Source organism: Panthera uncia, chromosome A2 (genome assembly GCF_023721935.1).
Source record: "Panthera uncia isolate 11264 chromosome A2, Puncia_PCG_1.0, whole genome shotgun sequence".
Lineage (NCBI taxonomy): Eukaryota > Metazoa > Chordata > Mammalia > Carnivora > Felidae > Panthera > Panthera uncia.
This window is the reverse complement of record NC_064816.1, coordinates 104,030,845-104,045,393: the sequence shown is the minus strand read 5'-3', so window position 1 is coordinate 104,045,393 and position 14,549 is coordinate 104,030,845. Positions and strand designations below refer to the sequence as shown.

Here is a 14,549-nt window from a genome sequence, read left to right as displayed (position 1 = left end):
ACGTTATCAATTCACAGTTCAGAATATCATCATCTGATCAGGGAGCCATGTTCGAGTTTACTTGCCACAAGCACAAAGTGCAATGAGGAATTTTTTGGGTTGGTCAGAACTGTCCTGTATCTTGATTGCGATTACACAGCTGTATTTGCTTGGTAAAAACTCATATTACCGAGTACTAAAAGGGATGGATTTCACCATATGTAAGCTATACTTCAATTAAAAAAAAATGTTAACAAACTCAAGAATATAACATACACATAAACACACATATTGCATTAGATTTTGGCCAAATCAAATGATTGGTCAATGTATTAATAAAATATATTTATACAAGTCTATATTTTAATACTGGAAAGTAACATAATGTTTCTAGCTATATTATTTAAAAGCCATAACAACATCCTGTATGCTTGTATAATCAGTAATTCGCTAATAGGAAAAGAAAATTGTTATGGACTATAACTTATAATTACGTTAGTTCATTGATAGAAAGAAGTTTATTCTTAAAATATCATCTTTCCTCTTTAATATTTGTTTTTATTCCTTAGAACAGATAATTCATCAATTCACATATTAGTGAAAATGAACATATTTGAAAGTGTACTATTAATCTGTTATTTTGCTTATAAAAGAACTACTGAAATAATTTTCATAAAATGCATTTTTATAACCACTTTCTAAATGATTTACTTCAAGTAAGGTGCATATAAACTGTGGGAAAAAATCTTATATTTTTTTCTTGTTTTTCCTAGTTCTGAAAAGTGACAGAGGTAAGGCAGTAGGATCCAGTTACTGTACCCTGTTTATACAGCTGTACTTCATTGAACGAAGTCTTGTGTTACACACAGTTTGTGATAGGAAGTAAATGCTTTTAAAACAACCAAAGAGATAGGTCTTTAACCTCCACCTTTGTGGATTCTTTGTTCCACCATTTAGCTTCTGTGGAAGTTATAGGAAATAGTTTAAATATATCCTATTACTCTCTAATTGGGCCTCATCTGATTAGCTCATCCCCTTCTGAATTCATAACATGCATGCATTATGATGAGTTTTTAAAGTAAATCCCAACAAGTCCAACAAAATGGACAATGATTTTTTTGTAACAAAGCTTTTAAGTAATAGGTTCCAAAATGTTTAATAATGGTTATGTTCTAAAGAGAAAATGGTGTTTGGATTATTTTAGAGCCTAACTCTACAAGGAGTTTTAAAAGGCTTAGTAGATTCATCAAGTTTATTACCTCTCGATAATATTTCACACAACATTTGAAGATATCAAGTGCCACAGGATTCTTTGTAAATCTCTTATTTGAAGTGTATAACTAGTCAATAAGCAAGAGATTAAGATTCTAGGTTATTTCAAGGATTATGCTTGGGAAGTTTGGGGTCATTATGATGAAATAGTTTTCATTTGCATAAGAGCAATTTCCTTAATTGGTTGGATAGACATACAAGGTAATTACTAGGAATGATTAAAATGTCAACCAATCAGGGGTGCCTGGGTGGCTCAGTCACTTAAGCATCAGGGTCTTGACTTAGGCTCAGGTCAAAATTTTAGGATTCATGGATTTGAGGCCTGCATTGGGCTCTGCACTAACATCACGGAGTTTGTTTGGGATTCTCTCTCTCTCTCTCTCTCTCTCTCTCTCTCTCTCTCCCTCTGCCCCCACTCATGTGCTCTGTTGCTCTCTCTCAAAATAAGTAAATACACTTAAAAAATGTCAACCAATCAGGACGTAAGTTACACATAAACTTACGGTTTATGAAAATACTTGCCCCCCCTGAAAGTATATAACTTTAATAGTAATGACTTCTGATGGAGAATTGTATTCATAATTCTGTTCATAATCTTTCCATTTTCAGAAAGTTAAGTCCTTCTTAAATCTGAGCTGTCATTTATTTACCAAAAATTCTTTTGCAATTTTGTTTGGTAACTCTATATAGATTGTCCAGAGATTTTTCATTTCCTAAATGAGTAGCAGAGAAGTCCACCCAGATTGGTGAGGGAGGGATATATATATATATATATATATATATATATATATATATATATAATCTTCTAACAAATTATTCCGCCACATGCAAGGTATTTTAACTTCTAGTATAGGGCTACTGTAAACATCCATACCCAATATTTCCATTCTTAGTCTGTTTGGTCCCCATGTGTGCAAGACTAAAGGATTTAATTTCTAATATATACTGGCATGGATACAGTGATCATATCACATGGTTAATTTTGTCTCCTATACCTCCTATCTCCTATATTTGTAGCAAAGAACTTAATTATAGTTAGTTTAGCTAAGAACATACTTTCTTTTAACTGAATAGACTATAATGTGGTATCTGTAATTTTGATAGGAAATAAAAAATATGCACAGAGTGAAAAATGTGGGATTGTTCTATTCTGTCTACTAAGGAGGTCACTAGAGTGACATATTGTTGTAGAAAAAAAAACAAGGAACTATCCGTTTGGGATGTAAATGAATTGCAAGGCTGTATGTGAACAGTCTGCATAATACTTGATGAAAATATACAACTTACATTTAATTTTTTATTATAAGGATGAAACAGCAATTATGTGTGGAAATTTTAAAAATGATAGTGTAAGATACTGGATATTTGTAAGGTATTGGAAAAGATATATGTTAACTAATATATTTCTATAAATAAAAATGAATTGTTAGATCTTAGGACAAAATATTACTCTGCTCTGCCTTTTATTCCAATAGACAGATTTTGAGACATTTAAAAAGCCATCAGGAAGAAATTTTATTTACTGTTTAATTCCAAAATTTATACCAGTTTCTCCCATTACATTATTCTTCTTTAATTATAAGTATATTATCACATACTGAAAAATCATCACTATCCATTGACTGCATTGTTACAACACTGACGGTCAGCTTTTATGATTTGTCATATTATAATAATACATTAGCAAGTATAAATTTTGGAAGTCATTTCAGCTTGCTGGAGGCATTTCATTATTTCACATACACTATCCATACTTATTGGCTATGTTTCAGTTTTCTTATTTGTTTGTAATTTGTACCCTCACTGTTTCCAAGAGTCATTTGAAGCAGCTTATTTTAATTATAATTATATTGGCTAGGTTTTTCAGAGATGTTCCAGATTTTTCTTCCTCACTTAACAAGAGCAGCATACATAACTGAAAATGTAAGTTGCTTTGTTCTTATTCTCATGGCTCATTTCAAATTATGTGTTTTGCAGAGGTTAATATTATGTGGGCTGGACACCAAACCCACCACAGTTCTGAAGACTACAACTTATCCACAGCACTGAGGCAATCTGTTTTCCAAATATATACTTCCTGGGTAAGTTGTATAAAATTGAATATATATAATAATATAATACATTTTTAATTTTTTAATTAAAAAAATTTTTTTAGTGTTTATTTTTGAGACAGAGCGAGAGACAGAGTGCAAGTGTGGGAGGGGCAAACGGAGAGAGACAGACACAGAATCTTATGCAGGCTCCAGGCTATGAGCTGTCAGCACAAAACCTGACATGGGGCTCGAACTCATGAACCATGAGATCATGACCTGAGCTGAAGTCAGATGCTCAACCGACTGAGCCACTCAGCCACCCCATAATACATTTTTTAAAGTCTCAATTGTTTCCATTTCTTCCAAGTAATCTAAAATAAAGTGTTTTATTAATGCTTTTGTCTCCTTTCATAAGGCAAGATACATATGAAGCAAGTGGTATTTTGCAATGGTAGTCTTTTATTTGATAAAACAAAACAAAGCAAAACAATAACAACAACAACAAAAACACAATTTCACCTTGAGGTATACAGCAAGGTGGGAGATTAGCTGTCTACTTTTTTTATTTACTATAACTAATGACAGTGATGTATAGGCAATGTATCTTAATTCATATATATGCAAAGATTTCACGAGAAACTTTTTTTAAGTTTATTTATTTAGTTTGAGAGAGAGAGAGTGAGAGTGAGCAGGAGAGGGGCAGAGAGAGAGGAAAAGAGAGAATCCCAATCAGGCTTCACACTGTCAGCATGGAGCCTGACCCAGGGCTCAATCCCATGAACCATGAATCATGATCTGAGCTGAAATCAAGAGTCAGCTGCCTAACTAACTGAGCCACTGAGGCACCCCAAGATTTCATTAGAAACTTTTAAAAGCAGTTTTAAAAAATTCAGTTCCCATTTCTCCATGCCCAAGTGAAATCTATGTAAATTCTTTGTTTTTTGTATACATATTAGAGCAGTTAATATGATGCTCAATAAAAATTTTGGCTCTAAAATATTTTTACACAAGGAAATGAGCAGACTAATGAAAACCAGAAATAGCCTCTATTTTGAAGTTTCTTCTGATTCCCTGGCATACTTGACCCACTTGGTAATAGCCCTCATCTGTGATTGTCACTCTTTATGTCTCCATAGCTATCCAAATGACTGCTGCTAAGAGGCATGCTGACATAAATAAAAGGTCAGAGTTAGCAACACACCTGTCTGGCTCAGTCGGTAGAGCGTCTGACTCTTGATTTCAAGGTCTTGAGTTCGAGCACTCATTGGGTATAGATACTACTTTAAAAAAAGGAGAGGAGCGCCTGGGTGGCCCAGTCCATTAAGTGTCGGACTTCAGCTCAGGTCATGATCTCAGGGTTCGTGGGTTGGAGCCCCACATCGGGCTCTGTGCTGACAGCTAGTAACCTAGAGCCTGGTTCAGATTCTGTGCCTCCCTCTCCTTGCTCCTTGCCCGCTCACATTCTGACACCGTCTCTCTCAAAAATAAATAAACATTAAAAAATTTTTAAAAAAGGAGAAAGTGTTATCACTCTGTAAGTGCATTCATCAATAAGCTATTTATTAACTATAACTTATAATGTTACAGCACTTGTATGGTTCTTTATAGTTTGCAAGGCACTTTTACATACCATTTATTGAATACTTTCTGTGTTCCAGACAAACTTCTAAGATTTCTTTATGCATTAACTTTTTGATCTTCATGGCAACTTTATGAGACAGGTACTAATATAATGCTCATTTTAAAATGACACTGAGTCCATAGTTCAGTTATAAAACTAGTAAAAGGGAGTGTTGAATTTGAACTCATTCAACTGAGTTCAGTTCAACTGGATGCAGGGTCCCTGATCTTATCCTCCACACCAAATACTCTTTTATTTGCCTCTATATTATTTTTCACTTATATTACTATGCTAGATCAAGTGTTACTATTATCAGGGAACCAAAGATCAGTGAGGTTAATTACACAGCTAGTACGTGACAAAGTCCCATGTTTGAAACCAGATGCTTCATAAAAATATATATACTGGCCTGTGTTTTAATCCAAACAGCAGCATAGGCAAAACAAATCTATAAGTCACTGATGGTACAAATACATTTGCTGAAAGAGATATTAAAAGAAATCCAGGTCCCACCCCCTACATCACACATCTGTGTTACTGTGTGTATTAATTTCCTAGGGCTGTCATGATACAGTCTCACAAGCTTAGTAGCTTCGAACATCAGAAACCTGTTGTGTCATAGTTTTAGAAGCCAGAAGTCTGAAATCAAGGTGTTGGCAGGGCCATGGTCCCTTCCCTGAAGACTCTAAGGAAGGATATGTTCTACTACTGTCTCTGAATTTTTTAGGTTCTGATAGTTCCTTGACATTTGGGAGCATAAGGCTAGTCTTCATATGGGGGTCTCCCTGTCTATATCGAGATTTCTCCTTTTCTTTTTATATAAGGACACAAGTCATATTGGATTAAGCCCCACCTACTCCATTATGAGCACATCTTAACTAATTATATCTGTAAGGGCTGTATTTACAAATAAGATCACATTCTAAAGTAGGGGATAGGATTTCAACCCATGAATTTTGTGGGGGACACAATTCAATATATAACATGCTTTAACCAACATAGGTGGAAAAGAAAGAGCATATATCTTTTCCATATCCTTACAGTTTGTGCTGAAACTCTGAATGATTCATTGTGAAAGAAATTATGACCTATGTCACAGTTGGATAGCTCAAGACTGGTCTAGGGCTCCAGTGAATAAAAGGAACAGGCCTCTGATGGAGGCGAGGGATACTGACTATCCTCCCTTCTTAAGAAATAGCTTCATAATGCAAACGTTTATTATCCTGTACATAGGCTAAACATAGCCTATACATAAACATATTGGCCTATACATAGGCTAAACATGTCCCTGATTAAAACAATGATCTCAAAAATCTTTATTCTCTCTTGAGTTATGTATTTCCCTTTGCATAAAGATAAGTCAAGCCTCCAGTGTTTACATTTGGGGGGATAAAGCCTCCAAGAAAAGATGTAGCTGTATTTGAAGTTGGTCCAGGAAATTAATGCAGTGTGTAAATTGATTATCTGAGGAATTATCAAAGGAGAGTTTTTTATCAGAGCACCATAGATTTCAGAACTAGAGGAGATCTGGGAGACAATATATTTAAATCATCTATTTTAAAAGCTACAAAATGAATCTCAGAGGAGCCCACTACCTCATACAGTATTGAACATTGCTGGTTGGAATCTGAATCCGACATTTGGCTCCAAGTTTATGGTAATCTTTACCCTAGTTTCATTTGCGACATTCCCCTTATTAAGTCAATGCATTCAAAGCTACAGATTAGTGAAAGCCTAAGTAAAATACAGGTTCACACCTATTTATTGCCAGTATAAATCCCTTTTACAACCTCATATCATCTTGCCAAGGACACAAAATATGCTGAGGGGGGAAGTGAGCATTGGGAATGCATCAGAAGCTGCTAACTTGGGGGAGGGGAGCAAGCTGGAAGATTTGCCACGTGGGAAATGAAAGGCAGAGATTGTGAATCAGATTGGAGTTTTGTCTAGCGTTTGTAGGTCTGTTAGAAGATAGCATAGATGATTTAAGGGTCTGTGATGGTCAACGATGTGTAGGAGGTCTTTCTAGACATTAAAATCAAAGAATACCACTAGTTGGGTTTTTTTTTTTCATTTTCTTTGAGTCTTGTAACATTCTTCTCATTAGTTCTGCTGCATACAGCAGGTAACTTGGTAGTTACTAAGGTAACAACATATTTTAGAACAAGTAATAAATGTCTTTGAAGAGAAAATTAATTTGTGAAACGTAAAGCATAGTTATTCTTAGAGTGCTTTTCGTTTACATTACTACAAAAGTTAGGTTAGGGTGGCACTCCTGTCATTTAAAATAGTTAAAGATGAGAATTCAACTTTCAAGAATTTCTAGCTGTACTTTTTGCACTTTTTTAAAAGCCATTTTTAACCTCAGATTTACCATTGCTCATCCAAAAAGAACTGCAATGGATAGAGACCATTTTAAGGGAACCTTATTTACTACACACCGAAATACGTGATTTTGCCTGCTACTTCCATCTCTTACTACGTATCCGAATTGATACAATGGCTTAAACATGATAGTCTCTTCAAATAATAAAATGTGTCTAGATCCATGGATATTATTTTACATACAACAGTGTCAAGAAAAGCACTTCATTTTCTTCCATCTTTATTTGGATAAAATACCTGAATGCTACAGTTTATATTCAAAACATAGCTAGAAAAGTGCTAGAAAAATTAAATGGGTTATGCCAAAGGGTTATAGGAACCAACTTGAAGGAACACCTCATGGCCAAAATCTGGAACAACTTGAACAGTAAAATATATAATGGAGTATAGAGTTAGAATCCAAAGTATAAAATAAATATCTTTGAAATCAGCTCATACTGATATAGATAAATGATGGAATAACTAGATAAATGGGAACAAATATATGGGAGACACATTCCTTTAAAGAATTCCAAAAGAATCACAGATGATATACATAGATATATCTACCCCCCCAACCCCTGCCTCTAGGAAATGGTGCTTAATGTCTCCCTTACCCAGACCTTTTGAGTTCAGACTGTACTGAGGACTTCGTGTACGATGAATAGAGAATTAATAATGGACAACTGGGATGTAATGGGACAGATGGTAGTTACACTTGTGATGAGCATAGCATAATGTATAAACTTGTTGAATGACTCAGTTGTATACTTGAAACTAAGGTGACATTGTGTGTCAGGTATATTCAAACAAACAACAAACAAACAAAAAGTAAAAACACCAAAACAAAAACAAAAAATAAAAGAGAGAGAGAGAAAGAGACAAAGGGTGAAGTACGGGTGGGAGGTAACTTTAAAATGGAGACACCTGGCAAACAAAATCTCAGATAAAGTTAATTTTGTTGGTGATATCTTGTTGATAGCATGTACCCTTTGATAAGATGTGATAACAATGGCCTATTGAATGGCCCTTCATCCCTTTGGTGTTTGTCACCAAAACCCATAGCCGAAGAGTAATCATGAGAAAAGACCATTGTTGAACCCACATTGAAGGACATTCTACAACATACCTAACCAGTACTCCTCAAAAGTGTAAAATGAGACACTGGGGACATTTGAGAAACTGTCACAGGTCAGAAGAGAATATAAGATATTAATACTTTGTAATATTGCCTCCTGGACAAGATATTAAGTCAGAAAAAAAAAAGTAGAAAAAACCTAGTAAAATCTAAGCAAGATGTACAGTTTAGTGGAATTTAATTAATATTGTACCAATTTGTTTCTTAGTTGTGGCCACGCAGCTCAGTAATGTGTTAATGAGGGAGGCTTGGTGGAGAGTATGTAACAACTCTCTGTGCTATTTTTGCAACTCTTGTACAATATAAAACTATTGGGGCGCCTGGGTGGCTAAGTCGGTTAAGCGTCCGACTTCAGCTCAGGTCACGATCTCGCAGTCCGCGAGTTCGAGCCCCGCGTCGGGCTTTGGGCTGATAGCTCAGAGCCTGGAGCTTGCTTCCGATTCTGTGTCTCCCTCTCTCTCTGCCCCTCCCCTGTTCATGCTGTGTCTCTCTCTGTCTCAAAAATAAATAAACGTTAAAAAATTTTAAAAAAAAGATAAAACTATTATGGAATAGTTTATTAAAAATATAATTATATGTATGTACCTATGTTCTCATAGAGCCACTGTGGATCATATAACAACTCTTAAAAACCAAAAACCAACCAACCAAACAAAACCCCCTAGAACTAGCAGCAATAGCCATTGATTCCTGGACCCCTAGAGCATCATAAAGAGCAATGATTCAGCCAATACTATCTTAAATTGGTTCTAAGGTAATTCTTTATTTTTTAATTCTTAATCCCTCAACACATCACCCATTCTTAGCTTTCCAGAATGCCAGCTCTGAACAAGCTAAATTGCTCTCTAGGTTTGAGAAAGGAATTTCACAGACTCCTACCACATGCAGATGGAGTCAAAACCTGGTCCCACTTCTGTCTCCAATCTCATCTTCCACAATCGCTTATTGTCACCTCATCTTCAATGAACAATTAATTTTCAGTTCTCTAAATATACCATGTCGTAGTGTCTTGATATGTCATTGCACATGCAGTTATGTCTCTCGGGAAAATTTTTGCCCCTTTACCCCTGATTCCTTCATCCTTCGGGACTCAGTTCACTCCTTTCTTAGATCCTTTCTAACTTTGCCTAGGTTGCTGTTTTTTGTTTTGTTTTGTTTTGTTTTGTCCATAAAACCCTTGCATATCTCTATTATAACACTTATTATTTGCATTACTGCCTTTCATGCCAGTCTGTAAACTTTAAAAGGTTTTTTTTACTGCTATATACCTACTATCTCTAAAGTGCCTGTTGCAGTCAGTGCATAATAAATGTATACTATGTGAATGAACAAAATTAAAAAAAAAGTTTTATGGATGTCAAAATACATGTGTCAGAGGAACTATTTTGCTACATTAACTAGAGTAAGTCAAATGAGTGAAATAATTTAAGTATTTAAAAGATCACCAAAAATTATAGATAGGGAGATTAACTTATTTACTTTTTTGAATAAAATATATTTTGACATATTTGTTTCATATATGAAGCTAGAGCATGGGAAAGGCTAACATCTGCGTTTAATGAGTTTAATATTTCTCTTAAAAGCATAGTCAATAAAGGATAAATGCATGTAGTTTAAATGACTAGGTTGAGTAATTTATTTTTAACTCTGTAGTATCTCTCAATCATTTAAATTGTTTTAATTTTTAGGTTAGTGTTATAATCAATATAATAAGAATTTATAAAATATAGCTTATTAGAAATCTAAAAAGAGGTAAATTTTATCCACCATCAGAGGAAATAAATATAGTTATAATATCCATTTATGAAAACTTTTCTTCCACAAGTTAGGGAATCTGTAAATATATGGTGATATTATTTTTGAGCACAATAATTTAAAAATACATATTGTTTACATCTAAGAAACACTAGGGGACAATTTACCAGAAATAAGGAATTCTGAGTCCCAGTCTTAGCTCAGTTATTAACTAGCTTTGCCACTCTGAACCAACTGATTAATGTTTGCATTTCAGTGATCTTGTACATGAAGTAGGGTAATTAAGCGGTGCCTGGGTGGCTCAGTGGTTGAGCTTCCAACTTCAACTCAGGTCATGATCTCACAGTTCGTGAGTTTGAGCCCCACAGTGGGTTCATTGCTGACAGCTTAGAGCCTGGAGACTGCTTCAGATTCTGTGTCTGTTTCTCTCTCTGCCCCTCCCCACCCTCATACTCTCTCTCTCTCTCTCTCTCTCAAAAATAAATAAACATTAAAAAATATTTAGACATGGGGTAATTAATATTTGCTCTGTTTCCTATATTGTTATTTTGAAGATTACCTTAAATGATGAGTGTGGAAATTCTCTGAACTATAGCAGTATGATTCACATATATAATATTGTTTTTATATTACATATAAGACTACAGAGGAACTGTTAGTGAAATCTCAAATCTTTTAGTACATCGTACTTTCTGCCAAACTTCATAAACAAAGGCTATTTTTCAATATGTGAGAGCTGGAATTATATAAAGACAAATGTGAAGAAATAAAGACACAAGAAACTAACAACTTTGATGTAATGCAGTCAAATACACAGGGGATAAAATTCTCATAACTCATATGTCACAGATGGAAAGCATACCTTGAACCCCCCATGCAGTAAAGAAACAAAACATGTCTCAGGACTTTGCCTCAGAACTCCAAGACATTTCTCCCCACACTCAACCACCATTCAAAGACAGCATATAAGACAAAGTTCATGTCCACATATTCAATAAATTAAGCCCTTTGCTCTCTGTGTCTTGACCAGTTTCAGAGTCTTGATTCTAGCATGCATCAGGAAAAGGGAATTATTCTGTAGTTTACCAAAGTCATTTTAAAATTTGGTAAAGATAAAATTATTATCTGATACTTGACGTTTCATTTTACATAAATTTGATAGTCATTTTAGGGTTTAGCATGGATAAGTAAGAAGACTCATAGTGGAAAGCTCTACAAAAGGCAGCATTATCTCATTGTTACTTTAAAAAAATATAAAATTGGCCAAACTATTCAACTTCCTCTACATGGTATAATTGTTCTTATTTTGAGATGTGCATCCACTCTTTTTTTGTTTCTTTTGTTTTGTTTTTCTTTTCCATATACACTCTTGATTGGCAGAGCTGGTCATGGTGGCAAAGTTTGAGCATATGAAGAGACATAAGTAAGACATGAGCTCTGTCCTTAAGGTGCTTGCTTTCCTTGGTGGGATTTCAGTAAGGCAATAGTCATTATAAATACAAATTGTTAAGGTTTTAAAGAGAAGTGTCTGCTTTAAGAACCATGGTGGGTCAAGGGGAGCATCACTGAAGAAATGCCTGAGCTCAGTCTGGAAGAAGAATAAAATTTTTCCACGAATGAGGTTGTAAATGGAATATAATGTAGAAGGAGCACATCACTGAAAACACAAAATTATGAAAAAAGTATAATAAACCTAGGGAATTGCAAGTAAAATGCATGGTATATGTGTTAGTTTCCCAGAGCTGACTTAACAAAGTAGCAAAGACTGGGTGGCTTAGAAATCTATTGGGTCATACTTGTGAAGGCTCGAAACCTGAGGTCAAGGTACTATAGGGTTGATTACTTCTGAAGGCTGTGAGGAAGAATCTGTACCATGCTTGTCTTCTCACTTTAGGGTGGTTTGCTGGTGATTTTTGGTGTTCCTTGGCAGGAAGATGAATCACATTGATCTCTGCCTTCATATTCACCTTGCGTTCTTCCTGTGTGCATGCCTGTCTCTGTGTCCATATTTCCTCCTAAGAAGGAAACCTGCCATAGTAGATTAGAACCCACCCTAGTTACCTCATTTTACCTTGATTACCTCCGTAAAGAAACTATTTCCAAATAAGGTCACATTCTGATATACTGGGGGATAAAGTCTCACATATCTTTTGGGGGAACACGATTCAACCCATAAAGTTTGAGTATGGCTGAAATATAGGATGTATAAGAAGGTGGAATGGGGAAAGGCAAAAGGGGTAAAAGGATAGTGATGGAAACAGAAAGATGGGCCTAGATTATTTAAAATAGGACTTCCTATGTAGAAACACAAGTGCTTATTCCATACATACAATTTAAGTGGATGTGTCTTAGGAAAGAGATCAGTGTTCTCTATCTGCAACCAGAAGATTTGGTTCTATATCATAACTAATCCCAGATTTTGGGAATGTGGGACAAGTGTACTTGATTATTCAATCTTTAGTTCATCAACTATGAAGGAAAATTTTTTCTCTAAAGTAGCATTATAAAAATCAATGACAACTATAGAAGTACAGATACTAATAAAGTTAAACTACTTTATTTTTTTTGTTGTTGTTGTTAATTCATTTTTGAGAGACAGAGACAGAGTGCAAGCAGGGGAGGGCAGAGAGCAGAATCTGAAGCAGGCTCCAGGCTCTGAGCTGTCAGCAGAGCCTGACATGGGGCTCGAACCCACGAACCATGAGATCATTACCTGAGCCGAAGTCAGATGCTCAACTGACTGAGCCACCCAGGCGATCCAAACTACTTTATTAAAATAAGATAGACATGAATCCTGGAGCTCAATTTCTTTTTTTCCATTTCTTTCAAAGTAATTATACACTTAACTTTAACCGTTTGATTTAGCAGCTTACTTGTGGACAGCTCTCCGCTCTTGACCCTTGCTTTTTCTTGCAGTTTTCATGCCTCACGACTTTATTTCCAACTTCATCCAACCTGAAATGCGTAATTTCTTTGACTCTGGAAAACAGTCTGCCTCCTTCTGTTGCATCTGTCCTGAAATCCCCAAGCTGTGTTTGAATCCGGTTGCCCACGTACTTCATTCCCACACCCAGCTTGCTGAGCTCCTGTGGGCGCCCTGTAGCACCAGCTGGCAGCTCGTTGCCCTCCACGTATGGCTTCCAGACAGAGCTGAGCTATCAGTTGAGTGCTGCTCACCAAGCACCAAACATGAGCCTCCTCCTTACCTGGAAGAAGACCTTCCAGAACTCTTCAGTCTCCTCAAGGTCTCTTTTCCACTGATGCCCCTTGCTTTCAGCCAGTGACCATATTTAAACTTCACAGAGAATGTGAGTTTTTCTGTTTTTCCCTCACTCTACTTTCTTTTAGATATACTTGTTAAGATTTGTGAATTCACAAGTGCACACACTTTCTTGTCTCTAGGTTTATAGAAAATGTTCACCTGTTTTGAACAGGTCTTATTCTCAGATTGGTGACATCGCTCCTGTCTGAGTTCCTGTCCTGGACTTTGTCTGACCAACTACTTTTGGCATGTGTCCCTCTTCCTCTCAACTGACTCCTTCTGAGTATACCAAAAATATATTCATATCTCTCACACTAAAAAAATAAATAAAATCTTCTCACTCATCCATGTTCTACTGAAAGAATATCCCCACCTCTCTCCTTCTTTGTTTTCTGAAAAAGAGAAGTAAATAATCCCTACCTCTATTTCATCTACTCCTTTGAATCATTTTTAAACTTATTGAGGTCTGGATTTCAAGCCTACTTCTCCACTGCCCAATCCAGTGTCATTTTTCAATTCAGATGATATTTGCAGAACATATTTGCTTACTCAGTAGCTTCCTTGGGATATATCTCAAAGACTCCAACACAGCATTCCCTAAGTTGAACTTTATAAACCTCTTTTTCCTCCTGTCTGCTGTCTTGGTGAGCAGTTATCACACACAAGCCACACACAAGCCACAAATCTGGAGGTCTTCTGATACTCCTTTGTCCCTCTCATCTATGTTTAAATAGTTACCAAAGCCTTAGATTTCTTGTATGCCCTTTAATCCCCATGGCTACTATTGTGGTTAAATGTGGGTGACTTTCCATTGGGCCAGTGAACTAGATTTCAAAATTATTTTTATATTTCTCACAAGCTTAAAAAAAAATGTAACTGCTCTCTCACGATCTAGGATAAGTCTAGTCTCCTTGGAATGGAATTAAAAGCCTCGCCTCCTGGTTTTGACTAACATCTAATTATCATTTGTTTTTACTTTCATTTGGCTGTGATGGTGAGAGAGATTGACCAGAGACTCTCTGAAGAAAGCCATAGATTGTTTCTTCAGAAAATTACATTTGCCCCCATGCACACAAGCTCATGTTTTGTTGTAGTGATATTAAAGGGGTTCACAGACTCCCTTAG

General features: G+C 35.7%; 1 protein-coding gene across 1 annotated transcript in view; it reads left to right on the top strand.

The window, feature by feature from the left end:
- AGMO (alkylglycerol monooxygenase) overlaps positions 1 to 14,549 on the top strand; it is a 330,629-nt gene that overhangs the window by 118,968 nt on the left and 197,112 nt on the right. Inside the window, exon 5 of the mRNA XM_049642280.1 lies at positions 3,229 to 3,332. Within this exon, the coding sequence (XP_049498237.1) occupies positions 3,229 to 3,332 (104 nt within the window). The remainder of the gene's footprint in view (positions 1 to 3,228; positions 3,333 to 14,549) is intronic.